Source organism: Anas platyrhynchos, chromosome 6 (genome assembly GCF_047663525.1).
Source record: "Anas platyrhynchos isolate ZD024472 breed Pekin duck chromosome 6, IASCAAS_PekinDuck_T2T, whole genome shotgun sequence".
Lineage (NCBI taxonomy): Eukaryota > Metazoa > Chordata > Aves > Anseriformes > Anatidae > Anas > Anas platyrhynchos.
In genome coordinates, this window is record NC_092592.1 from 32,872,362 (window position 1) to 32,898,114 (window position 25,753).

Genomic DNA, 25,753 nt, shown 5'->3' on the forward strand with positions numbered 1-25,753 from the left:
TGTTTTAATTGTTGCAGAGCAGTGCTTATACTAAGCCAAGGACATCTCAGCTTCTTGCTCTGTCCTGCCAACAGGCAGGCTGGGGGTGCAGTAAGAGCTGGGAGGGGACAGACCCAGGACAGGTGACCCAAACTGGCCAAAGGGTTATTCCATCCCATCTGGGGTCATGCTAAACAATATATAGGGGTGGCTAGCCGGGGGAGGGGGCCGGACTGCTCGGGGTTAGGCTGGGCATCGGTCAGCGGGTGGTGAGCAATTGCATTGTGCATCACTTGTTTGTACACATTATTACTAGTAGTACTATTATCATCATTGTATTATTATTGTTATTATTATTTTCCTGTCTTATTAAACTGTCTTTATCTCAACTCACGGGCTTCACTTTCCCGTTTCTCTCCCCCGTCCCAGAGAGGGAGGGGGGAGGTGAGCGAACGGCTGCGTGGTGTTTAGCTGCCGGCCGGGTTAAACCACGGCAGTTTGGCCTAGTGTTCTATTACATTCACGTTGCCTCAGATACTTTTCCTGCCTCTTTAGGAAATCTTTCTGTTGTAGTTTAATTACAGATGGTGCAGAAACAAACGCACTCTTCCATCTGGCTCTTAGCTCTAGGATGAGTAGCTGCAACAGCGCCACTCTGAAATTAAATCTAGCGCACTGTGTCCTCTGCCTCATGGAGCTCACTGGTAGCCAGGTGCGGGGTGGGGAGGGCTGGGGAAGGAGAAGCCCCCGGAGGTGAAGCCCCAGCCCGGGGGGGAATCGGGGTGGGGAGGCCGAGGGGCTGCCGTGACCCCAAAGCCTTGCCTGGCTCCCAGAGAGCCCGGCCCCGAGGGGAGGCCGCAAGCGGGAGCCATGTGGCTGCCTGGGCCAGGCTCTATTTCTCTGTTTCTCTCTACTCCTTTAATCTGTAATTTGCGGTTGTGGTATTGCGGTTGTGGTATTGCGGTTGTAGCCACCTAGCATGGTAAAGCCACCACTCAGACATTAAAGTGTGCAAAATTAGATCTGGATTTACTGTAATCTAAAGCTTGCTTCAAGTTTGATACTGTTAATTTTACTTTTTTACCTCCCTTACTTTAATTTGCTGCCTTATGTTGATTACAGTTTGTGGAAAGCAGGGAGTAATTTTTTTCCTCTGCGGTTCCACATAGCCTTTATTTTTTTTCCCTTTTCCCCTTTTCCATTTTTCCCCCTTCAAATTGTTTAGTTAATAATAAATAAAGATTATTATTAATAATAATATTAATAGTTAATTTATCCTTATCTCAACTCATGAGTTGTTATTTACTTCTTCCCCTCCTCATCTAAGGAGGGGGAGTGAGATAGTGGTTGTGGTGTTTAGCCACCTATCACAGTAAACCGATCATACAGACATTAAAGTGTGGCTTGGAAATCGTGGAAATGGCTTAATGGGGGCTTCTGCTAACTTGCCTGCTGTTTTGCATGTTTAAATTTGCCTAGTGGAGCCACGTCCTGGGAAGCAGGGCCTCAAAATGTGTAGTGGTTGTTCAGGAGGATCAGCCCCCTCCCCCACGAGAGCTCCCCCCCTTTTTATCACTGGAGTGATCCCAGCTAGGAGTGCAGAGCACAGCACTGTGGGGGCTGTGCGGTGGTTTTACCGTGCCGGGCAGCTAAACCCCACAACCGCTCTCTCACTCCCCCTCTTTTAGATGAGGAGGGGGAGAAGTAAAGCAAAGAACAACTCACGGGTTGAGATAAGGATAATTTAATTAAAGGGAATTAATAATTACAATTAAATAAAGACTACCATTTAGCAATTTAACTAAGGGGAAATAAAAAGGGAAAGGGGAAAAGGGAGGGGAAAAGGAAAAATAAAAAGAAGGGAGGAAAACAAACAAACAAAATAAATGAAGGCTATATGGAAGTGCAGAGGAAATACTCTCTACTTCCCACAAATGAGCGATGATTGACCACGTCCTTGAAGCGCACGCAGCTGGTGTTTGAGAGGACCGACATTTTCCCAACGAGAGCCCACCCCTCCCCCCTTCTTCCTGTCTCCACCTTTTCTTGCTGAGTGTGACATCCCATGGTATGGAATATCCCTTTGGTTGGTTTAGGCCAGCTGCCCTAGTGATGTTTCTCTCCTCACTTTTTTGCCCACCCCCTAGGAGGGTTAGAGAAAGGTCCGATGCTGTGTCACTGCTGCTCAGCAGTAGACACAACACTGGTGTGATAACACTGCTGTTCCAGCTACAAGTACAGAGCACGGCACTGTATGGGCTGCTGCCGGGAAAGTTAACATCCCAGCCAGACCCAGTACAGGCTGCTGCAAGGAAAAGGTGACTCCAGTTCAGACAGACCCAACACAACCCCAAATAGGCACCAGCTGTGGCCTTCCCAGACCTGCACGGGGCAGCAGGGGACAATTACAGTGACTGCACCTAAGCCCATAGCCTTGCATGAGATCCCAGCAGAGTACGTGACCCAGCCCTCTGCATGTTTTCATGACCTCTATGTAATTGTGTTGTTTGGTTTATCTCAAGACACCAAGTTCACACAGATCGCCATTCCCCTTTTTCTCCCCAAAGCTTTTCTTCCTGGCATCTGCATTTGTGTGAGCAAATGCTCAGTGCTTGAGGTGCTCAGGCAGGCCCTGGCTCCCAGGGGTGGCCTCAGATGTGACATCCAGCAGCGGGTGAAAAGGATGAGGCATTCCTGGGAACACTCCTGCTGCTCTAGCCACAGGCAACGTCAATAGCATGAGCGCGGCTGTCAGAACAAACTGCACAGTAAGTTTAGCACGAGCTCCTGGGTCAGAAAAGTGTCTTTTGTTCTGCATCTCGTGGTTGTTGCAGGACCCGATCTGTAATACATAGATTTTGACTGCCCCGTGTGAGCGGTGCTACAAGATCAAGGTCTGTGTGCAGGAGCCCGTCTTACCCTGGGGAAAAGAGCTTGTCAAAACCCTTACTCAGTACAAAACCAAGGGTTTTGCGTAAACAAGCTGGTTTTGTCAAGCAAAACCAGCCTCCCCCTGCATCTATGGCTCCTATTTCTCCCCGTTAGCTGTCCCCGAGGGGTAGAGGGGACACCTGGAGCTCCCCATGGATATGGGAAACTATGGAGTTCCCCATGGAGTTCCCCATAGATGCGTCCCACCTGCCTCCAACCTCTTAGCAAGCCTTAGGAGATGAAGCAATGAGAATTGCATCACTTGCAGATAATTCCTTACCTTGGACAGCAAATCCACCTTTTGGAGGAAACTTCCAGCCTCCAGGAAATCTCCTTTGTGCAGGTAGGGCAGCGGGTTCCCTTCGGCGAGCCGGTGCCATGTCCCCTCCAGCAGACTGGCGCTGAAGGAAGGCACCGTGTTACAACTGTGCTGTCAGGGTGTCGCCGGCTTGTTAAGGTCATGCTTTGATGAATATGCAGCACAATCCTTTCTGCCTTCTCTCCTGCTGTTAAATAAAAGGAGGACAGTTAGAAAAATGAGCTGGAAGTTGCCTTTTGTTGCAAGCCAGGTCTCAGTGTGGTGGGTTTACGTGGCAAGGTTTTGGAAGTAGGGGGCCATGAAAAGGGCTGGTATATAATTAAAGCAGCTGTGACAGGTACTTTTACCCATCTTTCTTCTTGTCCCAGCACTATTTATTTAATGTATCATTTGCTGCAGAGATGAGTCTGTCCTGTGAAAAGCCCCCCCTGTCTTTACAGAAAAATAATTGACGCATAGAGGTGGTGGTCAAGCAACACGCTTATTTTTCTTGAACTATGCAACAAAAATCTGGTTTTGCAATGAGGGAGACCAAAACCCAGCCTGAATCTGGTGAGAATTGCTCTGGTTAGTGTACCCAGCACTCTCACTGGAGAAAAATTAGATATACACATCTTAAATAGAAAGACGAGGCCTCTGCCAGACAAGCTTGGTCTAAATCTGGGTACGGAAGAGCCTGCGGCTGAGTGTTGTTGAGGAAGGGCTGGGCCGTGCGCACTTACCCTGTGAAGTCTGGTTCCTCTGGGCTTGGGAGGAAGAGAGACGGGTATACAGGAAGAGCTTTCTGCTCTATCATTCCTTCTATGTCAATGTTTTGTTTCCTGTTTCCCACCCTTCTTCCCAGGATAGCTGCATTCACTGCTTTTACTCAGACCAGACATTTTGGAGCTCTTCATGAGACAACCAGCAAGGCGATTTTAGCTGCAGGCAAAGAAACCTGCTTTAGGAATTGGATTAATACTCCTTTCATTTTTTTCTTCTCTTTCAGATTTGTCATCATGAACTTCTTGCCACTTGCGATCATCTTTGTTTTCTATCTTCCCCAAGGTATGTTTAAAGTCGTCTTTCTGCATCAATGGTTTCTCTCTCAGCTGCCTCCCCGTCTCCACCTGGAGTTCTGTGCTCAGAGGTGCGAGAGCTGAATCCAGGAGGTTTTTGTGTAAACCTCTGCAACTTAGCTTCACATGGACAGGGGGAAAACGATACCTGGAGAAACAGCTTCCAAACACACGTGACTGTATGTGAAGAGTCTATTTGAAACAGGAAAAGCTGGCGCTATTATTATGATATTAAAAGTTCATAGATGCCTCCAGTTGCAGCTGTTTGGTGTGCAGTCTTCAGAGCTGGAGCCTGGCACAGCTTGCAGTGAGCAGGGCACCGTTCTCCCTTGTGCAGGAGTGAGGTGCTTGGTAAGTTGTGTCCATGTCCCTGCCAGAAGGGATTTCCTCCCGGGGGTGCTGATGGGCTGAGCTGCATCACCACGTTATTTTTTTTGCAAGAGTGAAATCTGCCCAGCAAAACAGCATTTTTACTGCTACAGATTAAAGGCTGTATTTATTTATTTATTTTTTTGAAGGCAGTTTCTGGTATTGATGGATCTGTTTGATCCCACAGTTTTGCCGAAGTCCAAGAATGTACAAGAAATTCATGCCGACCAGGAGACGATTGGCAAGATTTCAGCTGCTGACCAGCGTAAGTTTGTTTTTATAACTCAAGTCTTCTACTTTCTGAATTCTTTTTTCTTTGTTTCTCTTGTGTTTGTTTTCTTTTTCTTTTGGGGCCCTATTAGTTCCTAAAGCACCTCCTACTTACAGACTACATCATTCATTCTCCTGTTAGACGTTTTCTACTGTCTGCCTGTCAATTTACGTCTTTTCTTATGCCGGACATGCCCTCCAGCCCCATCCCGTAGCAGTGCCGTGTGTTCAACTCAGACTTTCCATCGTGGTGTGCTCCACGTGGACGTTTCTCCCTGGTGCACATCACCACCAGCCCCTCAGCTGTGTGCCCTGCCAGAGGAATGAGCGCTTCCCCTGCAGCGCGATGCCTCAACAACGTGCACGGAGGAACCAGTGTGTTCCTGCAGGCAGGGGTGACACAGGGACACAGCCCTGAAGGCAGGAGAATGGTCAGATCTTTGTGAAATGTGTTTCTGTCAGTGCCTTGGAGCTGTGCAGAGTTTGTGTTTAGAAAAGCAGAGCGTGCTTTGAACACCGCTGGAGATGAAACACATCTGGCTCTGCAGAGCCCAGCGTGCCACGAAAGTGCCTACGCCACGGGCTTGGAGAGTGGCTTGCTCTGTGTTTCACATATCTTGCTCTCTCCTAGCTGCAGTTGATATCCTTTTCCTCTTGGATGGCTCCTCCAGCGTTGGTAGCAGCGGCTTTAATAATTCAAAGCACTTCGCAGGCAAACTCTGTGATGCCTTGGACATCGATCCAGACAGGGTGAGTGTCAGGAATGTCTCATTGTAGTTTCAAGCAGCTCGACGACGTGTGGGAAGGCCTGTGATAGCATGCTGAGTGAAATTGCAAAATTCATCCTGGCAGCTCCTCTGGGGTCAGGATAGTTATTCAGAAAGATGCAGCGAAGGTTTGTGAAGCAGTGAGGCTGGAGGACTCTTCTTGAATCTTCATGGATTTAAGCTCTTCCATTTGGTCTTCAGAAAAGACGTAATCTTTCGGGTGAAAGATTCTGATTTGTTTGTTTGTGTTTGTTTGTTTGTTTTTTGTTTGTGTTTGTTTGTGTTTGTTTGTTTGTTTTTTGTTTTACTGATTTTTATTTGATTTTGGATGCTTGTAGACAGACTACAAATGGTAGCACTTTTTTTTTTTTCCCCACCCAGAAAGTAGCATAATTAGTCTCTGTCAAGTTCTCTGTAGTGAGGTCTCTACCTCTCTGTAGGGATGTAAATGACAGTCTGTTGGCCCTGCTTCTAGAAAGTCCCTACTCCAAAATAAGCCCAGAGGGCAGAACAGAAGCAGTTTATGCCAGCTATGTACAGAGGCATTTGGGTATCCATACGCTGCCACAGCTCTTCACGATGTCATTGTCCTCCTCAGCTGCTGGTGGACCTACATTCTCTGCAGCCGACAGGGATGTTGCTCAGAGGGGAGTTTTTCATTCCCATTACAATTTGGTTAAGGACAGGTCCTGGCTGGATGCTGTATTCCTTCATCCCTGCAATATTTGCAGATTCGAGGAGTCGTTTTCTTAAATACCAAGCTTCCCTGTATCTTTCTGTTAATCCTTACATAGGACTGAAAATCAGTAGCCTTTTAACCTTCAAGGTGTCACATTCCATAACACTTCTTGTAAGGCTTCGGTGAAATATTCTGGATATATAATCCAATATAGATAATTTAGTCTGTTTGCATTTTCAGGCATTTTCAACTAAGGCATATAGTTTTAGAGGAAGCAGTGGAAAAATAATTGCCTTGAGTTACCTGCTGTGCTCAGTGCCAGAGGGAGCTGCTTTTAGTAATGGAAAGATTGCCCTTGCAGTGTCTAAATAGTTTGGTGTAAAAGGTGTTATTTATAAACGTATTATTATCCTTGAGACTACAAGCTGCTCTGAATGGATAAATACAGATCCTGAGCTGCCTGCAACTGCAGCAGAGCATCCGATGTTGTCTGCAGTTGAACTTCCTTGTTTGTAATCAAATCAGTACAGGTAATGCTGTGGTTTATGCTCTTTTTTTAAAATATATTTAGAGTGCCAGTGGTTCAACATGCAAAACAATGTTTGTTGTGATACAATTTACTGTTTCTAAATCTGTAAATTGATCAAAAGGCTCGCACCTTCCTTTCATACTCTTCAACCTTTTCTTTTAGGTCCATGTGGGACTGATACAGTTTACTTCAACTCCCTGCATTGAGTTCCCACTGGATTCATACCAAAACAAACAAGAAGTGGAAGAGAGAATCCAGAGCACCAGGTTCAGGTCAGCTTATTTTACAGCTCTTCTCTTTTTCTGGGCTATGAATGATCTCTGGACTGAGACTTTTGCGAGATCCAGGTATTTGCACCTCAGCTGTGCGTGCACCACTCTGATACGTGTAGGAAGGAGGAGGAATGACCAGTGCCTGTGGTCCATAATCCACAGCCTGCGACAAGCATGCATCCTGCTCTGTCTTTGTCAGTGCAGGCTGACAGGGGAGAAAGCTTCCAGTGTCCTGCTGGAATGTGGTAGATAGGGGAGAGTTTCCGTGCAGGGTGGTGGGTTACATCCTTCCTCCTGCTGGCAGGAGGTGCAGGGACACTCTGCTGCTGTTTGCTGGGCTGTACGGTGAGGAGCTTGCACACCCACAGCCCTAGGCTTGCAGAGGAAAAAGCAAGTGTGGCCTTCCCACATGGCTGAGCGCTGGCATGACAGTGTGCACCTTTGGGTTTTGGTGGTTACAATTTCCTTTGACCTAGCAGGTAGTGATGAATTGCTAGCCCCTTGACGTCTGTGATGTGTTGTATCTGCTGAATTCAAGGAAGTTGGGTTTCCAGACAGAAGTTTTCTTCTGAGTGACTTGGATGTGTTCCCATGGTACCAGGAAATAGGTTTAGAAGCCCAAATATACTCTTCTCAGAGGCTCTCAGAATCCAGACTTCTCATCGCCAAGAAGTATATTTGGATCTGCAAAGGGCCTGACAACCAACCCAAATAACACTTTTTTTGGTGACAGATGAGGTATCGATATGGCCTCCAAGTGCATTCTCTTTTGTTGATCTGTTAGGGAGAAAGGTTTGCTCAGCTTTTCTCACAGATGTCTGCTGCTCTCAGCACGGCGTACGTACGGTGCGCAGTGTGACCACTTCTGACTTTTAAGCAACATCAATTAGCTGGGTTTTGGTGCAGTGCTATCAAACCAAGAAAACCTTTTGTGTTGTGTTACAGGGAAAACTTACCAGAAAAAAAAAAAGGGGGGGGGGGGGGGGGGGCAAGCAAGAGGGAATGGATGGTTTCCTGGGGAAGGACAAGAAAGGGCTGATGTAGACAATTTGTATTGTGTTTTAAATGGCCCCATGCTTGTTCCAGATGATCCCATCTCCAAAATGAGAAGGGCTGGGGACAGCTTGTGTGAATGTTGGTGGCTGGTGCACCTTCCCTATCATACCAGTGCTGCTGGCATGCAACCTAGCAGATGAGGGTATTGCTTTCAGTTGAATTTAGTGTAGGTTTAGACAACTGGAGCACCGAGTGGCTTTTTTTTTTATGCTTGCTTTAGTAGTGTAAAGGGCATTGGCAAAGCCATGATGAAGTCATGCCTTGTATTCAGTCCTGCTGAGTTTCTGTGAATACACTAAGAAGCTTAGCATTTGTATTTTCAGGAGCTTTTCTACAGGATAGACAAATGACTTTTGTAAAAAAAAAAATAATAATAATAATAAAAAAAAAAAATTAGCCAGGGAGAAAGAGGCAAGGGATTTCTGCCCACTGCCAGCCTGCAGACTCTTGGCCACAAGCTGCGACGCACGGCTCCCCGGCTGTAGCTCTCATCTCAGAATGGGAGGAGATCCTCTGGAGGAAAAGGGGTGATATGTGACAAGAATGTATACCACATTTATGTGCCTAGAAAAAGGAAAACTTTTGAGGTGCTGGTCTTTGTTCATTACGTCCGTTTGTAGTGTGTTTCTGACCGGACCACAAGAGGTTGCTGTTAGACCGCTTTTCCAAACCACTCTTGAAGAAGTGGCTTTCATTTTCAAATGGAAAAATATAAGCAGTTGATATTTGTCATAACTGGAAATAAAACTTAAACATCATAGAGTGCTCTGTTTTATTAAGTCTTCTTAACACAACTCTGGTTTGGAGAGGAGAGAGGTAGGGATGCGTGATGGGACCTATGGAAAGATGACAAGAATGACAGGATTGGACGTCTCTGTGGATGCCTTGCATGGCAACAGAAATTAGTGAAGTTCCTCCCTTCCAGATGTTAGAAATGTGGAAATCAGCAATAGCGAGAGAAAAAGTTCAATTTCTGCTGTTCCAATTTTATCCCCCTTCTCTCTAGAGATGGGGAAAAAAATATCAAACAGGCTCTGGAATGCATTCTCTGCAAGGGCTTCCCGGGTGGCAGAAACTCGACCGTCCCTGAGATCCTGTTCATCATTTCGAATGGAAAGTCCAGTAAAAGTACCACAACGCTTGCCACGCAGCTGAAGAAGAGAGGGATCACCATTTTCACAGTGGAAATCAAGTCTCGAAGGTAGGAAACTTCACAGTGTTGGGCACGAAGGCCCAGCTTACCAAACAGCAAGTGCGGGGTTTGCTTTGGTACTCAGCTCCTTGGGGACCATTTAGGGCCTGGCTACACAAGTGATTGAACCCCCTCATTGCTTGGCAGGTTGAAGAGGCTGCGCATGCTGGCCAGCGAGCCCACCGAGCAGCACATGTTCTCCGTTGAAGATGTCGACGGTGCCATCAACGGCCTGTACAGCGCCCTCACTGGCTCCATCTACAATGCCACCGCCCCAGGTAGCCCCGGTCCCAGCTCTGACCTGGTCACTGAGTGAGAAAAGAGGAGGTGGTGTCTGAAATGCTTCTCTAGCCCTGAAGGGTCTTAGACCTAAGTCTTGGTGTATCTCTGTTCACCTATCAGAATGGGAACATCAGACCTCACTCATAACTTGCGCCAGGGGAGTTTTAGGTTAGATGTTAGGAAGAACTTCTTTACTGAAAGGGTTGTTAGACACTGGAACAGGCTGCCCAGGGAGGTGGTGGAGTCACCATCCCTGGAAGTCTTTAAAAGACGTTTAGATGTAGAGCTTAGGGATATGGTTTAGTGGGGACTGTTAGCGTTAGGTCAGAGGTTGGACTCGATGATCTTGAGGTCTCTTCCAACCTAGAAATTCTGTGATTCTGTGATAAGTACGGTGGTGCTTATAAGTGTAAATCTGGAAGGACTGCAAAGAGTTTCTATTTTTTTATTTTTTTTTATATTTTTTAACTATTTTGTATTTACACAAAGGTAACTTCATTGGCATTATTGGAAAGCAAATGCATTGAGGTCAGTCTGGTTTGCTGTCTTCACTGCTGTCTGTCTGAGAACCACCCCAGTAGAGTGAGGGTGCACATGGCCCTGCGTTAGCTCCAGCTGTAGGAAGATAGGTTGAAGTTTGACCCATTTCCACACCAAAGGCCATTCTTGAGCCAGCACGGGATGGGAAGGGGCAGGCTCCCTGCTGACTCCCCATCTTTCCCTTCTCTGGTCCCGTTTAGACCCTTGCAACTCCCAGCCATGCCAAAACGGCGGCACCTGTGTCCCAGAGGGGTTGGACAAATACCACTGCCTGTGCCCAGTCGGGTATGGAGGAGACATCCATTGCATTAGGTGTGAACCTGTGCTCTCCCTCCTTCCTTCTCAGCTGGGTCCTGCCTTGGTGGTGCCCATGCCAGGGCCCCAGGAATGACTCTAGGGGTCAGTACACACCGTACACAACACATTGCGCTCTCAGCACCAAAGCTGAGTGAGCCTCAAGTGTGGTGTGGATCTCCTTTTCCTGATAGACAGCTCAGCAGGAGTCACACTTGGAGGGGTTCCTACGCTACAAGGTGTTCCTCAAGAGCTTTCTCCAAGCAGCGGTGGGCTGGGACTCACTGACAAACATGGGGGTGGCCCAATACAATACTGATGTCAGGATACTCACTGAGGTGGGACAACACAGGGATGCATTCAGTCTCATGGAGCGCATTGATGCTTTGAATTTCAGTGGAGGAGGAACCTGAGCGAGAGTCCCACTACGGGACACTAAGATTTTGTTTGCATTGCACAGGATTTAATCCTAAATCCAAAGACTGTCTGGTTTTGGAGCCTGCAGACTGATAAATTGAGGTCTTCAGACACCCTATGCTTAATTTTGTTTGCGGAACTAAATCCTTATCCCCAAAGCATTCAGGAGGGCAGAATTTTCAAATATTCATGTAAATCTCAAGTCTGTGTGCTTTCTTCACAATTTCAAGTTCTGAGGGGCAGTCCCAGTTGGGAAACGAATACTGATATCAAGTTTGAAACACGTGTGTGCTGAGTGTGAATGCTTGTGTTTGATTGAAATGAGCTTTTCAGAATGGAAAGCCCTGGTTTGCAGACATCGGTGGTGGAGAAAGTCCTTTTAGTTCCTTGCTGCTCATCTCTCCCCCTTTTTAAATGCCATGTCTTATTTCTCATTTGTATCAGTATAATATTCAGCTCTTTGGTCTTGTTATGTTTTAACCCATAAGTAAGATGAAAAGAAGAGGCAAATTGAGCAGTGCTGTGATTAAGAGCACAATCAAAGGTCTTTTTCATCTATTGGCATGCCGTGGCTCTTCCAGGGTTAGAAAAAAATGACAGAGCTGTCTCTTTGGGATGAGGAGCCTGTCTCTTGGCAGGCCTCTGCAGGCAGTTCCTACCTGGCGATGTTCAATGTGCTGCTACTGCAGCGGTATTTTCAGCTGTGTTATTATAAAAACAATCTACCATGAAATTAACCACAAGGACACAGATGAAGGGGAAGAGACAGCAAGGTTCAATGATCCAGGCTAATAACATACCACTTCCTGAGACTGAATCGTCGCTTTCATTTCACGTGCAGGTAATCACTGTTTGTACTGTATAGGCTGGGACCCAGGTTGATGTAAAGATAAACCCTTCATTCACTCTTCTGCTCTAAGTCCAAGACTTAATAGCAGAATCATTGTCTGTGAAAGGACTTAAAAAGAAAGACTCGTGATAGAAGTATGTGAAAAACAGACCCTGCCTCTGGATACCTGGAGTATTGTATTTATTACAAAGCTTAGCTGAAAAGAGACCATAAAAAATGACCTGGGGTCTAGGAGAAAGGATCCTAAGTGTTAATTATAAAAAATAACAAATTAATAGAAATACCGGCATCATCAAAGGGTAAACTCCCTGGAGTGAAAGAAGCTGATTTAAGGTGATGTTGTGTTAACAGGAGGCTTGAGTTCAGAGCAATGGTGTCTGGGCATGGTTCCCCCAAATAGGGACCCCCAGGTTGCGCTGTGTGCCAGGCGCGGAGGGAAGTGGTGGACACAAGGCGTGTGGAGCAGAGCACCAGGAAAGCTCTCAGGGGGGCAGCCAGGGCCTGGGAGGTGCGTGGTGGGTCTGAGAGGTCCTTCTGGCTTTGGTTGCCAGCAGCTCTGCCACCCTGCGATGAAGGCAAAGACACCTGTCCATGGGGATGTGCCGTCAGGCAGGACCCCATCTGGGATGTCTGACCACAACAAAAAGGCGTCAAGTTGAGGTCAACTTGATTCCACGTCAAATCAACAGGAACTGATGATTGAGATCCCTCAACTCTAGGACTGGCATCAGTGCTAAAGCTGCCTGTCTCAGGTGTAGGTTTGAGTGTTGACGTGCAATCGTCCTTACCTCTACAGGGGGAATGACTGTAACGTGTTGTGGTCTGTAGTAACCATTGTGATGGGTAGAGGATAGAAGTTGCAATCTTTCCCTCTTCTTCCTTTCCTACTCCCTTTGCCTGCTTTTCCTGCTGCAGAGCAAAGGGCAAGGCTAGCGGGTGCAGCCCCTACACCGCGTGGTTGTTCCCTGGAGGAATTTCACACCCTTGCTAACGCTGCAGTGGAGGTGCCAGAAGACTGGAAGCAAATTTCTCTGGGATGCTGCTATTGAAATGCTGCCAGCCCTGCTGCCAGCTGCGGTCTGCTCCTTTCGGAGGGCTGGGAAATATGTCCCGTATTTCACAAGAACAGAATATCTCAGGCTATTGTTGCAGGCTTTTCTCTCAGATCTCCAAGGAAAAAGCACTGAAATAGTTCCCGTATTGTTTTCCCCTCGTGCCATCCCTGCATCCCAGCTGGCTTCTTGTCCTTGCTGACCTCTGGTACAAACTCAGGGCCTCTCCAGGGCAAAGAGGGGTTTGAATTCCAGGGGTATCTGGGCTTGCAAACTGCTTGGAGCAGGGCACGTGTCTCGCTCTGCACTGGCAGTGTCTGGATCTGGGGGGTTTAGAGGTGCCCATGTCTTCAGCACATGGCTCTGAAGATGCTTCATCTTAGATCAGAACATCCAGCAAAGCCATCCTTCCTCTTCTCCAGGTTAAACACAGGAGTTTGCCCTCTGTGTACAAACAGGGCCGTAGGGTTATGCCCTCTGCTGTGTCTGTGTGCTTCCCACCCCGCTCGCCCCAGCTGACATCTCCTGACCTTGGGGACATTCAGCTGCTGTCTCTTTAGAATTTTTTCCTGACAGATGTGGGTCTGAACGATGACCACTCTGTCACCGTGCCTGACCCTGCTGTTTTGCTTGCATTTGTTGCAGAAGTGAACAGCACCGTGAGCCTCTGCAAACCCAACCCCTGCCTGAACTAGGGCGTGTGAATCCTTGGGGCTGGAAGCTGCCACTGTGAATGCCACGGCTGTGAAGGAACCCACTGCAAGAGCCATAAACCTCAGGAGACAGCAACCGTGACAGGCCTCATCCGTTCGTCCCAGCCCCGCTAAGCTGCTCCCAAATGCCACTTCTCCCTTTAGCAGAGATGTAGCTGTACCTCCCGGATAGCTTCCTGGTGGCCTTGGTGCTCGCTTGGTGTGTCACCTGGAGAGCAGAGAGGTTTGGGATGCTTCTCTCAGGAAGCTGCACCCTATTTTATGCACTTGCTAAGCAAGCTGAAGCCCAAGAAGGTGTAATAATTTAGTTAGTCTTCCCCTTCTCTCTGTTCCCCTTTCCCATGGGCCCTGCTAGAAGAAATGAACCCGCCTGGGCTCCCGGGCTGGAAAGCTCCGGCTGCCCTTTGAAGGGACAAAGTTATCTCTAACGCCAATAGTTCTCTATTGTTAGATAACTCCAAGCCAAACGGTGTTTGTTAGGCTGTAAGGTGCTGAGCTTATCCCTTGGTCCTAAAGCCCTTATCCCATCTGCGTTTCTCTCCTCTGCAACAGGAGCTCTCTGGGGTGACCCTCTGAGATCCCCAGGCCTTCCTCCAGGCTCCTGTGTGCAGTGGGGACCGAGGGCTTCGCAGCACTTCTCCAGAGCCCAAAGGTACAGGGACCACAGACGCTGCTGACACAGAAGGTGCTCAGGTTCTCCTGCCACCACCACAGGCTGCTACTCACATGCATGACCCTGCAGGCTGCCTCTGGCCTTGGCCCGGATCAAGTGACTGGCACTGAGACTGTGCTGAGGACATTCCCAGTTCCTGCATGCACAAACTGCGTGGCACAAGCTTTCTGGTGCTTGCTTTCTTTTTGAATCAAGTAAATATTTGCATTTCAATATTTATTGTTGGCATTTTGCATTTCCTCGTCCGGATTCTGGTGGTGGGGGATTTGTATTTGTTAACAACCTTCTTGAAAGGTCTTTGAGTTAGTCTAAAATTATGTGGGAGCCTGAGCGATTCTGGAGTTTCCACCGATGGGGGATAGTGTAGATGGCAGCGTTGTTCCCAGTGCACAGAGATTTTTAAGGAAGTATTTAATCAGCTGAGCCAATAGGCTGGATCAGACTCTTAGTCAGCTGTAATCTTGATGTTAGTTTTTGGATCAGCCTAAAGATTTGTTTGTCTTTCTAAATTTGACTGCTTGATACCTTGGCCAGAATTATTTCTCAATGGAAAAACTGCAGAATGAAATTACTTTTTTTTTTTTTTTTTAATGAGGAAGATTCTTCTTCATGTTTACCTTTCTGAGCTTTTTCATCATCACTTCATCCTGGGGTCTCACAGACCTGGTCAGGACCCTTTGTCACAGCTGGCTCCCTGGTTAGGCAGCGGGTGACGCCGTGACTGGCTTGTTACCTGCAGGAGCACAAGTAAGAGGAAGGAGATCTGGTTGTGAGTTTCTGTTCTGTTTTGTACGTTGTCCGTGCCACTCTCTTCTCTGAATTTACGTGGACTGATCAGATATGGTTAGTTTCACAGGCATTTTTTAGCTGCCTACTTTTGATAAGGAGAGAGGTTTGAAAACGATTGGTTTTACAAGGGCGTGCCATGGTTTGTGCAGCCCAAAGCAGAGGGCACAGAATAGGAAGAGGCCTGGACGTCTCTTCCCAAATCTCAGCCACCATTTCCTTTCTCTTCCTGCTGGCCACTTTTTTGCTGTTGACTTTGTATGGTATGTGCTTTTTCTTACAATTTTTTTGGACGAGCCCTGTGGCATTTCTCCCTCCCCTCTTTGTTTTAAGCTGTCCCCAGCACAGCAGCAGTCCCTGCAGCACAAACCGGGCCTCTGATGGGCTGTGATGGTTCACGCGTCTCCAAAGACGCTTTGGCCTCACGCTTGCATCCTGAGCCTCACTGGATCACCCGATCAGTTTGCCCATGGAGCTATAAGCCTTGTGTTGGGCTCAAGGTTCACACTGTGGTGTTTTTCTCTGCTGCTTTTTCACCGTCACCTCGGTACAGCAAAATGGAGGTTTAGTTGAAGGAAAGGCTGCCATTTGGACAGAAAGAGAAATGAATCCTTTAGAATTACTGACTTAGGCAGGGCTGAAGCACCTGTGGAGCCAGCTGGATTCCAGCTAAGCTGCTTGGAAAACTCTTTCTGGTCTCCCTGCACATCCTCTGCCTTCTGATGGGTGAGAGACACTGCAACGTTCACCCTCGTGGCATGGGGTTTGCAGCTCCCTGGTGGTTTCTGTGCCGTAGCTCATCCAACAGCACCATTTGTTCCCTCCTCGCAGCCTTTTCCCCTCCAGGATACTGATACCTTGCCTGGCACACAGCTCTGGGGCTGGGGTATGCTCAACCTCATCCGGGTGTTTGAAGCCTTTCTCTTGTATCCCTGTTGCCTGCAGGGTGGTTTGTATGGTGCTGCTGAGCAGTTTGGCTTGTGGCACGTGTGGTTTGGGTGTAATCTGTGTGTGCTGTCTTCTTTTTAATATGTGGCTATTAAATACGTTGGTGGAGGGCATGGGCTTTGCTGGGACTGCTTGCTGGGGTCCAGAGTTGGGAGAAACCTGCTGCTGTGTTGAAGCACAGACGGACAAAGCCCTCTGTGACATTCAGAAGCCGCAGACTGCCAGCTCTTGTGCTGCAGAGTGTGTTTTAACACCAGATGGGATATATCTAGCCCCAGGCATCTGATTGTCAGGTAGAGATGGGATGAAAGCCTCATGGAGTTTCAAGGAAGCTGGTTCCTGTGTTTCACCAGATTTCCAGAGGCGTGCACCTCAGTGGCTGTAAAAGCCAGCCCTTAGCCTCTGGGTGAGTGAGGCAGGGGTCTGAGGGCCCCAAATGCCCCAGGGATCTCTGTGGGGGAGATCCACACCGTGCTGCACCTGTGACCTTCCTCCTCCCTTCCTTGGGTGGTTGCTCAGCTGTGCTCTGCAGAGCCTGCTTGCAGGGTGCCAGCCCTGTCCCACAGCGTGCAGCCCACTCTGGGTTACATCCACCACAGAGCAGCTCTGGATGCGGGGAGCAGCCCCGCAGAGGTCGCCCAGGACCCACACAGGTAGGTGCAACTCGCATATGTGGGACAACCCGGCTTGGTCTCAGGTGACTGCAATTCCTCGCCTCTCAGTCCTTGTTTTTGCATCCACAACCTTCCTTCTTCATGGGGTTTTGCCAAGGGAGAGCAAACGCCCAGCAGCAGCAGCCCCGCAGCTCTGCTTTTGTAGGGGACGAAGCGCTTTGCAAGGTAAGGGGGCGTCAGGGCAAGGGGAAGAGGGGGGAAAAGGCAAAGGTCACAAAGGCCAGGGAGTTGGGATGGTCTTGGAGACAGCTGCTGATCCCACAGGCAGGTAGGACAGTGCTGAGCAGCTGGAGTTGTTTTATTTTGCCCTTTTTTTTTTTTTTTTTTTAATTAGAGTTGAAGATCCTGGCTAGTTTCTAGGCCCTTTCTCCTGCAAATTTTAATTAAAAATGGGTAAGTAAAAAAAGTAAGTGGCTTGGGGCTCTGTTGTGATCCCTTTATTGGGTTTGCTCTCACAGGTTTGCTTTGGGTTGAGTCAGAAATATTTAACAAGAAGGTGTCTGATGGGGGTCGTGCCCTGGAAGCTGGATGGTGCTTGCACTTGGCACAGCTGCCAAGGAATCCCTGTGAAGGTGGCGCTGATCCTGTCTGGCTTAGCGGTGGGTACAGAGGACGAGGCCTGTGCCAGCTCTGTGTGAGGTGTCTGGGCTGCTGTTACCACCAGCCATGAACGCCTCTTACTCTGTAGGATTGCTGCAGGAACCTTCACAGCTCATGGGCCATGCACTCACTGCAGGGGAGAGGCCGTTTCTTCTTTAAAAAACTGGGATTTAGGTGAGTGCCATGAATTTCATCCCCTGTAAGGTCTTAGCTTCCCTCGGGTTTCTTGCACAAAGCAAGCAAAATCATTCCTGTTGTGACTAGTAAATATTTGTTTCACAAAGGCAACTGGTTTGGCATCTGTGCTGTAAAGACAGGCATCAGCAACTTTCTTTACTAACCCTTTTCCTTCCTTTCCAGCTAAACCCCGTCCTGCTTGTCCTGACAGTGACGGCAGCAGGCACCAGCGCTGCACACAGTTGCTACCTGGTGGTGAGCAGGAGGTAAGGGACTTCTGGTACATTTTTCCCTTTGTGCTGAGGACTGTGCTCCTGAGGCTGCTGCATGAATTCGTGCAAACTCCTTGCTATTTTTCAGTGGGTGAGCTGTCAGAAAAATGTGGTTGGCATTGCTGTCACTGTAGAGGACTAAGCTGTTTATTTCAGAGAGAGACTTTGTGGACTGCATAGCCAAGGAACTCTGTAGTACCTAGCAGTGTTGGGGTTTGAAGTGCATGAAAGCTACTGGGAAATAGAGCAGGGACAAGGCGTATTACAAATAAATTACACTGGTAATAATATACTCAACATTTTATTATAAAACCCTCTAAAGCGCCACTTTATAGCTCACAGTTACGACAAAGGAAATGCCTTGAGTTAAGAAAACAGTGGGGACACAGAGACATCGTTTAACATTTTTTTGTCTGGGAAACAGGTGTTGCTCAGGACTCGCCTACGTTCACCATCCCCTGGCGGTCCCAGCAAGCCCACCGAAGCTGACGGGGCTGCGGTGTGGGCAGTGGGGCTGCTCCTGCCCAGTGCTGTGTGGGTACCGCTGTGAAATGGATGGACAAGCTCTGGCAGGTGACAGCGGGGTGTAGGGTGAGGGGCATGGTGCTGTGTGTCTATTTAGGGGGTGGACAGGCTCTCCTGCCAGCTCATTGTGGGTCAAAACAAAAGCTTTGTGATGGTGGCCGTGGCCTCCTTGTGCTTTGGAGCTGAAAGGCCCCTGGGTCCTGAGCCAGAAGTGGCAGCAGGCGATTTGCGGGAGTTTTTCCCTACGTGCAAACCTTGGTGAGGAACAGGGCTGACAGCTGGGGCTGGTGAAACCCTCCTGAGGCCTGGGATTACAAATTCCCCAGTCTGTGCCACAAGGGCATCCTTCTTGCCTCTGGGGTGCCTTGCCCATGTGCTTTGCTGCGCCCAGGCACTCCTCCCGCACCCCTTCATCCCACGGCCATCAGGCCTCTGTTCAGGGAGAGGCCTCATTTGGAGCTGGTCTCAGGCCTGTCAAAGGCTTTCAAGGGTTAGGAAGGTACAACGTTTTGCGTGTCTTTACCCTGGTTCTGGGGTCTGTTTGTCAGCGTAGCCACAGGACCCCAGGGACAGCCCAGCCAGGTTGGCAGAGGAGCCAGGCAGCGGTGTCTGCAGGCCTTCAGATGTGACAGCAGGCCACAAGGGGGAGGAGAAAACAGGTAGGTGAATTTCTGCCCTGTGCTTTCAAATTTTACTGTCTCTAAGCATACCAGTTCCAGGCACCTAACATTGCTCATTAAAAAGCTTGGCCAGAGAGGAGAGGGATGAGCTTTGCAGGCCACAGCATCCAAAGGCTACGTTAAGTCTAATCATCTGGAAATAAGTGTGATAGCACCAAGACAGCCAGCAGCACACCAGAGACATGGACAAGAACAGATCCAGCACCCTCCTGCACCCATGTGAAGGGTTCCTTTCCCACCAGGAGGTGTCCAGCAGATTGTGGAGCTGCTGCTGTGCTGCAGCCTGCGGGGACCAGAGAGCATCAGCAAAGTGGTGCTTGCAGCCAGGGCAGGAGCACAGGGACACTTTTACCTCTCCTCCCCTTGGAAAGGGCCAGCAACAGGATCCAGCATCCTCATCCAACAGGTAAGCAGGCCTGGGCCTTTGGTAAATTGTTAACAAGCCTTCAAATATGATTTACTTTTTCTTTCTTTTTTTTTTTTTTTTTTTTTTCCAGAACAAACTCCTCTGGACACGGTCTGAGAGATCTTCTTTGCCCAGAGCCCTTGGTGCCACCAGGCTGTAACGCAGCACAAGAAGGTGAGCAGGGATCTTCCTCCGTATTGTAGCAAATTGACCCTGCTGCAGGCTGGTAGGAAGAAGGCCACGGTGTGATGCATCTGGTCACTGAAAATCTCTGCTGCAGGTGTAGATATGGTTAGTTCTCTGTTACGCTGGGAGGATCCTTCCCGCTGGTGCATGCTTCTCATCTGTGTCACAGCCATCACTCAGGCCCGGGTACCTCTCCAGGCTGAAGGCTGGATGATCTGCAGCTGAGTGATGACCAGCAGCAACAGGTGAGACTTCAGCTGACCGGGATTTGCTGTAACAGGTCAAAAACCACTGGGGTATAAAGAATAGCAGAGGCCTGTCCTGAACCCACTACTGCCACTAATATAGAAACCTTAATAACTCATTGATAAACCTTCAGAGTAGAAATAGACAAAACACCCCTATGTACAGTAACATTCTTGTTTACAACGACTGGGTTAGGAATCTGATGCAAGGATTGCCACTGGTTGTTATTGTTTTAGCTACGTGACGGGACTTGTCTGGAAAGAGCAAGATCGTTTGGGCTAATTGGTATTGGCAGCCGTTGGCTCCGCTGCTGCATCTGAGCAGGTGGAGCGACGCAGAGGAGGCGCGTGGGGTGGGTTGTGTCGCACACCCAACCTCCACCGGCAGGTGATTGAATCCCCTTGTCCATGCCTGGGTAATTCCAGTCTTTAGTCCATCTCTGAGAAACGTCCTTCTAACTAGCGCCCTTCTTCTCCCATTCCTGCCAAAGAGTAAAGGCAAATTAGTCAAAAGGCAAATCTGGCAAGTAGCAGGAGCTGTAATATGCTCAGGAGCAACCTGATTATCTGGTACCCGCAGGGTGGGTCGGGGAGGTCTCTGTTAGAAGCAATACTTTCGTTACAGACTTCCCACTCCAGAAAACAGTGGCACTGCCTGCAAGGGACTGTGCATGTGGGTAGGTAGTTGGGGTGAGACATTTAAAGGAAAGGCCGAGAAGCTCAGCCAGTGCCTTTGTTTCATTAAAAAGACAGGTGGTGGTAAGAAGACAGTAAGAAGACCACATGGAGGCCTCCCAGGTGCTCAGAAGCAGACTGCCTGGTCACCCTCCCTCCTAGTGAAACTTCAAATGCATTTCAGCACAGTTTCAATGAGAGGAAACCTCTTGTTTACTGCAGATGCTGCCAGTGCAGTCAGCGTGGCTGGGCTCCAGTTACAGGAGCACACAGCGATGAGCTGAAATCGCAGCCGGGACAAGCCCAGGTGACAAGACCAGAGGAAAACCAGGCTGCCCTGAGTCCTGCTCAGCGTGCTGCCCAAACACCAACAGGCCAGACCCCATCACCACCACCCCTGCTGGTCTGCTCAGCTGCTGGGAAAAGCGAGCAGCAGCTACCCCAGGCACAAACCAGCATTTACCTTAGCTTTCTGTAGGACTGTCCCCTTCCCTGTCACCATGACGGACAAAGGCCTGTTTTTCAAAGCCGTTGCTGAGTTGACTGGTGAGCTCTCTGCGCTGTTTCCTGGACTGGCAGTTTTTGTTTGAGTCTACGATACAAATAGTAGAAATAGGGGTGACCATCACTGTTTTGTGGGAACCATATCCTCAGGAAGAAATTTAGGGGCCTAAATCTCCCCCCAGAACAACCCTTTGCTTGGCTGGGTGCAGAAGGAGTGCTGGGCCCTGACCTGCATGGCCCTGATGGTGTGGCTCAAGGTCCCACAACAGCCAGCGTCCTGAGTCCCAGCCTCCTTTTAGCAGCAGTGATGGGGGAGGTATCTCATTGTTTTATTACTCTAGTGTCATATTATTAGAATTTATTTTCATGTTACTGTATTATCATATTACTGTATTACCATATTATATTTTTATATATCACATCATTATAGATAGAGTGTTTTAAAATATGGTGTTACATTATTATTGGTTATGCCATTAAGGAGCAGGCTGAGGTGTTGTGCCCACACCCCCGCATGCACTGGAGTGCCCCCACCTACCCGGGGTGCTGCGTTCTCCAGGTGCGTGGTGTCCACTGTGGTGCCCAGCGTCACGGGGCCAGACTCTGCCTTCTTCAGGTTCTCCTTCACCTCCACCAGGTTCAGCTCCACATCCACCCTTCGGCTCTCCTTTTTCTTGCACTCTTCTTCTATCTCCTTCAGCTTCTGCTCCAGGCTCTTGTCTGCAAAGGGAGGGACAGCTCGGTACCGTGCTTGCTGCCTGGCTCCCAGGGGCTGGCATGAAGCTGGGGGTCCTTGGTAATTGTGGTGCTGGTGGCTGCAGGGGACTTGGGGCACCCAGAGGGGGGGCAGGGACCAGCCACAAGAGTATGCATCACTCCTGCACGTTTTCAGTATTTGTTTCCCCAGGATGGACCATGGCAGAGCGAGCACTTTCTCCAGTGCGTTCTAGGCTATGTGGTTTGGCTCAGAGCACCAGGTCTACCCCCGGAGCTGAGGCAAACCATGCCACTGTGATAGGGCCAGCTTGTCCCTCCTGTGCCGTGAGATAGGAACAGGGTGGCCCAAGCTCCAGCCTTTCCCCGTATTTCAGTACTGACTCCCCTGGCAGCTGGGCTGGTGTTAATGTTCCCATGGTCATGCAGGTGGTGCTGGAGGAGCAAAGCCCCTTCTGGTCCCAGGTTCATCACCCCTCTCCATCCCCGTGGCCCCATCTTGTCCCATTTCTGCATGCTGCCCCTTGCCCAGCTCTACCTGTGCATCCCACGAGCATCTCCTTCAGCTCCCGCCTCTCCTTGCGCAGCTGGGTGAGCTGAGCTCGGATTTCCTCCTTCTCCTTCTCCAGCCGCTCCTTCTCCTCCGTAAACCGCTTCACCTCAGCCTCTGTCCTGTTCTTGCCCAGCTTGGTCTCCACTGCTGCTACTGAAAACACAGGCCACCCAAAACAGCTCAGAGAAAGGAAAAGCAGAAGGGAAAACATCTTTGGGTAGTTGCAAACAAAAATGAATGAGACTGGGGAAACTCAGGGGAGACTCAGCACCAGCCTCAGGACACAGTTCGCACCCAGAGCCCCCTGTCCACATCCCCAGCTCCCCACTCACCAGGCAGGGGCAACTTCGGCCGGTGTGCAGGTGCCAGCTGGGGACTGCCCACCACTGCTGCAGAGCCCGCGGGTGGCTCAGGGGCCATCTGCGGAAAGGTGACGTTCTGCTGCTGCGCCTGGGCTTTGATGGGGGGCGTCTGGGGCGGCAGCTCTTCGGGCTCCGGCTTCTCAGGCTGTTTCTGGAGCAGCAGATGGGAAAGGAGGTGAGATGATGTGGTGAGGAGCTGGACCCCTAATGAAGCCTGGTCCCAAACCTGGTTAAATACCTGCTCTGAGGTCTCCATCGCCTTTCCACTGGGCTCAGCAGCGTCCTTAGCCACCGGGGTTGTCTCATCCGCGCTGTCAGGAGCAGCCTTGGTGCCAGCCCTCTCTAGAGGTGGTGAACCGAGGGGTGAGGTCTGGCACGACTTCTTGCCAGCGCAGTGCAGGAAGGACTTCACCGGGGTGAGATCCAGGTACACCCTGTCTTGGTCCCCCTCCAGTTTGCTCTCACTCTTGTGTACTTCTCCCTGCAAAAGGCAAATGTTCCCCTGAAAAGGGCCCGTCTGCTGCAGCCAGCAGCACGAAGTCTCACTGGAGAGCAGCAGCATCTTTGGGCAGTCTGGGATATTTTCCATAAACATATAAGTGAGCTAACGAAATTACAACCCCATTTTCTAAGTAATTCCAGGAATTCAAGGAATATTTTCAGAGTACAGAAAGTTCGCCCACTCCTCCACTCTCCTTCGATAAATCTTTCCAGTGCTTGCAGAAGACTCATATGGGGATCTCACCCTGGTGTAGATATTTAGATATTTATTATATTTAGGATACCAGCCCCCATCTCCCCAGCATGGCCTGGGACAGCAGATCCCTATAACGCCCCACTGGAAACCTCTCACATTCCTCAGTGACTCCTCACCAGCGCCCACTTCTGTCCCTTGCAAAAGCCTGGATTTCCCCGGGGGGCTGGGAATTCCCTTCTCCCCAGGTGCTACCAACTGCATGTGGCTTTGGCAAGCCCTCTCCCTTCCCTGCTGGAGATTCCCCCTGGCTGGGAAATGAGATGCTTCCCTGTGAATCATGGATGCCCCTTGATGCAAGCCACCTGTGACAGTGACCAGGGATGTTTGCTGCACCAGCAGGAGCCAAACTCAGTCGCAGTGCTCGCTGCAGGCGGGTGTCGTGCTGGGCACCTTACCTCTGGCACATCGGGCAGCTCCACATCGTCGTAGAGCTCCTCCTGCGGCATCCTCCCCCTGGGCAGGTTGTCGATGTAGGCGTTGGGCTCGGAGTATTTTCTCTGCATTAGGCTGTGAACAGGCAGCCGGACACCCTGTCAGGAGGGGTGGCGCACTCTGCGTGGCCACGCTGATAAATTTTGGGGTGTCTGTGCACGCAGTGCCGCACCCCCAACCCCACTAAGCTGGCTTCCCAAAGGCCACCCGGGTGCATGTCCCTACTCCCGTGACAACAAGTGCTCTCCTGCCTTGCACTGAGCTTTCAAAGAAAGCCCCTGAGCTGCACCCACACCTGAAGCACCCCTCTCCAGCTTGCTCCCCCTCCACCAGCTCCCAGGAGCCCCACACCACCCCGTGGACGTACAAGAAGGAGTTCTTCGCAGCGCTCACGATGCAGGAGACTCTGTCAGCATCCACGTAATCATAGGTAAATTCCTCCGGGTCTGTTTTTGAGCCTGACTCGGATAAGAGGAGGCCCAGCCAGTGGCCCATTTCCTCCGAGGACTTCGCCTACGAGGTGACCAGAAAGATGTTATGGGTGGCAACAGCAGCGTCCCTGGACTCCCTTGGCAAGGGAGTTTATAAGCAGTTCTCTGGCTGTGCAAGGAGTGGAGCTTTATTTATTTTAAACCTGAGGCCACATTAAAAAAAGAAGGCAGTACCACTCTGTGTATGGACCAACTGGCAAACTGGGGAGATATATACAGGAATGCAGCTCCTCTCTTGACTCCTGACTAAAATTTGCAGTCTGCATGTTCCTTTCAGTGGTGAACAATTCAGCTCCCTTCCAAACTAAGTCTCCATGGCTGGAGATGCTGTCGGGGAGCCAGCTTTGGGAGGAAAGAGTGCATTTTCTATTTTGCACCAGCAGAGTGCAGTAACCTGATTTCCAAACACCAGATGTGCAAGGAGACACCAGCACAGTAAAGAGCCTGCGAGTTCCTTATGCCAGAGCCCCAAATCCTGTCTGCACAGGGAAGAAGGGAACGGGAGAGCTTAAAGCATGGTCAGGGAAGAACATCAAAGGGAGCCCCCAGCTATAACATGGCCAGAACCAAATTCCCAGATGCAACGAACAGCCTGACATTTTGCAAAATTAAGTGCTGAATATTGTGCCTGGAAGTCAGCTCTAGCAAATAGCATTATATACTTCCCAGTAGTGGATGATTTCTCCCTGGAGCATGATGTGGGCTGACACAGATATCGTTTGCTTTGATTTGAGGCATTAGAGCAGTAAGTACAAAGTAAAATTCAGGGCAAGTGAATCCCAAACTGGAAAGCATATTTTAAGCTTCCAATCTGTTTTATTTAGCACAGACTTCCCAGTGCCTGGGAAGCCAGCCAGCCAGTCTGTACATAGAGGCTGGTGGCCCAACAAAATGCAGTTTCTTCCATTCACAAAATGTAAATGCTCCCAGCACCTTTTCTTCACATCTGTAATTAGGCAAAATGTCTTGGACATAGACATAACCTGGATCAGAGGCTAAGCAAAAACACCTAAAAACTTCACGGCAGGCACTCAAAGTCAGTTGTTTAGCTATAAATATTCCACCCACTGGAAAAATACAGGAAATTGCTCACATTGTCCACCTCCTACCATAATCAGGCTGTCGTCAGAGAGAACTAAGATTAGAGATAAGCAGCCTAGATGCAGGCAAAGGAAAGTAGCAGATGGAGACGAATTCACTTGCGCTTTCAGAGGCAGATCTGTGATCGGTTTACTTAGGATGCACTCATGACCCACGGCTTTGGGACTCTCTGTTTTCAGAAGATAAAGTTCATAGAATCACAGAATGGTTTGGGTGGGAAGGGACCTTAAAGATCATCTAATTCCACCCCTCTGCCATGGGCAGGGATGCCACTCACTAGATCAGGTTGGCAAAGCCCCGTCTAACCTGGCTTTGAACACCTCCAGCATCAGAGGCAGCCTGGAGTACCAGGCGGGCAGGACACCTTCTAGGTGACTGTGGTCTGGTAAACCAAAGTCCAATGCTTCAGCCTCTGTTTGCTGA

At 49.4% G+C, this 25,753-nt stretch overlaps 2 protein-coding genes across 7 annotated transcripts in view; one reads left to right on the forward strand and one right to left on the reverse strand.

Annotated features, from left to right (window-relative positions):
• Positions 1–190: 190 nt before the first annotated feature.
• Positions 191–14,455, forward strand: VWA2 (von Willebrand factor A domain containing 2). Of its 3 annotated transcripts, XM_072039801.1 has the most exons (8): positions 191–248; positions 4,218–4,276; positions 4,844–4,921; positions 5,558–5,676; positions 7,064–7,173; positions 9,236–9,430; positions 9,569–9,699; positions 13,502–14,455. In XM_072039801.1, exons 2-8 carry the CDS (start codon positions 4,228–4,230, stop codon positions 13,549–13,551), a joined length of 732 nt encoding a protein of 243 aa, XP_071895902.1. In that variant the 5' UTR covers positions 191–248; positions 4,218–4,227; the 3' UTR covers positions 13,552–14,455. The 3 variants fall into 3 exon arrangements, with proteins under 3 accessions (XP_071895902.1, XP_071895901.1, XP_038036776.2); XM_072039800.1 differs by lacking the exon at positions 191–248 and having other exon boundaries at positions 4,011–4,276; positions 5,564–5,676; XM_038180848.2 differs by lacking the exon at positions 191–248 and having other exon boundaries at positions 4,019–4,276.
• Positions 14,456–17,984: 3,529 nt separating this feature from the next.
• Positions 17,985–25,753, reverse strand: part of AFAP1L2 (actin filament associated protein 1 like 2) — a 62,976-nt gene continuing 55,207 nt past the window's right edge. For 3 of the 4 annotated variants that reach the window (XM_038180843.2, XM_038180844.2, XM_038180846.2), the window contains 8 exons: positions 24,106–24,251; positions 23,702–23,813; positions 22,788–23,030; positions 22,520–22,700; positions 22,173–22,340; positions 21,459–21,640; positions 20,880–21,008; positions 17,985–20,223 (listed from right to left, as the gene is read on the reverse strand). In XM_038180843.2, coding sequence (XP_038036771.2) covers positions 20,197–20,223; positions 20,880–21,008; positions 21,459–21,640; positions 22,173–22,340; positions 22,520–22,700; positions 22,788–23,030; positions 23,702–23,813; positions 24,106–24,251 — 1,188 coding nt within the window. In that variant the 3' untranslated portion in view covers positions 17,985–20,196. The remainder of the gene's footprint in view (positions 20,224–20,879; positions 21,009–21,458; positions 21,641–22,172; positions 22,341–22,519; positions 22,701–22,787; positions 23,031–23,701; positions 23,814–24,105; positions 24,252–25,753) is intronic. The other variant, XM_038180845.2, reaches the window with a different exon arrangement.

What these genes read in the sequence shown, in the direction of transcription:
- VWA2 (XM_038180848.2), top strand. Translation starts at nt 4,033, where the DNA reads ATGTCAATGTTTTGTTTCCTGTTTCCCACCCTTCTTCCCAGGATAGCT. An exon ending in GTGGAAATCAAGTCTCGAAG is followed by an intron (nt 9,431 to 9,568) that starts GTAGGAAACTTC and finishes ATTGCTTGGCAG; the next exon opens with GTTGAAGAGGCTGCGCATGC. An exon ending in CTACAATGCCACCGCCCCAG is followed by an intron (nt 9,700 to 13,501) that starts GTAGCCCCGGTC and finishes CATTTGTTGCAG; the next exon opens with AAGTGAACAGCACCGTGAGC.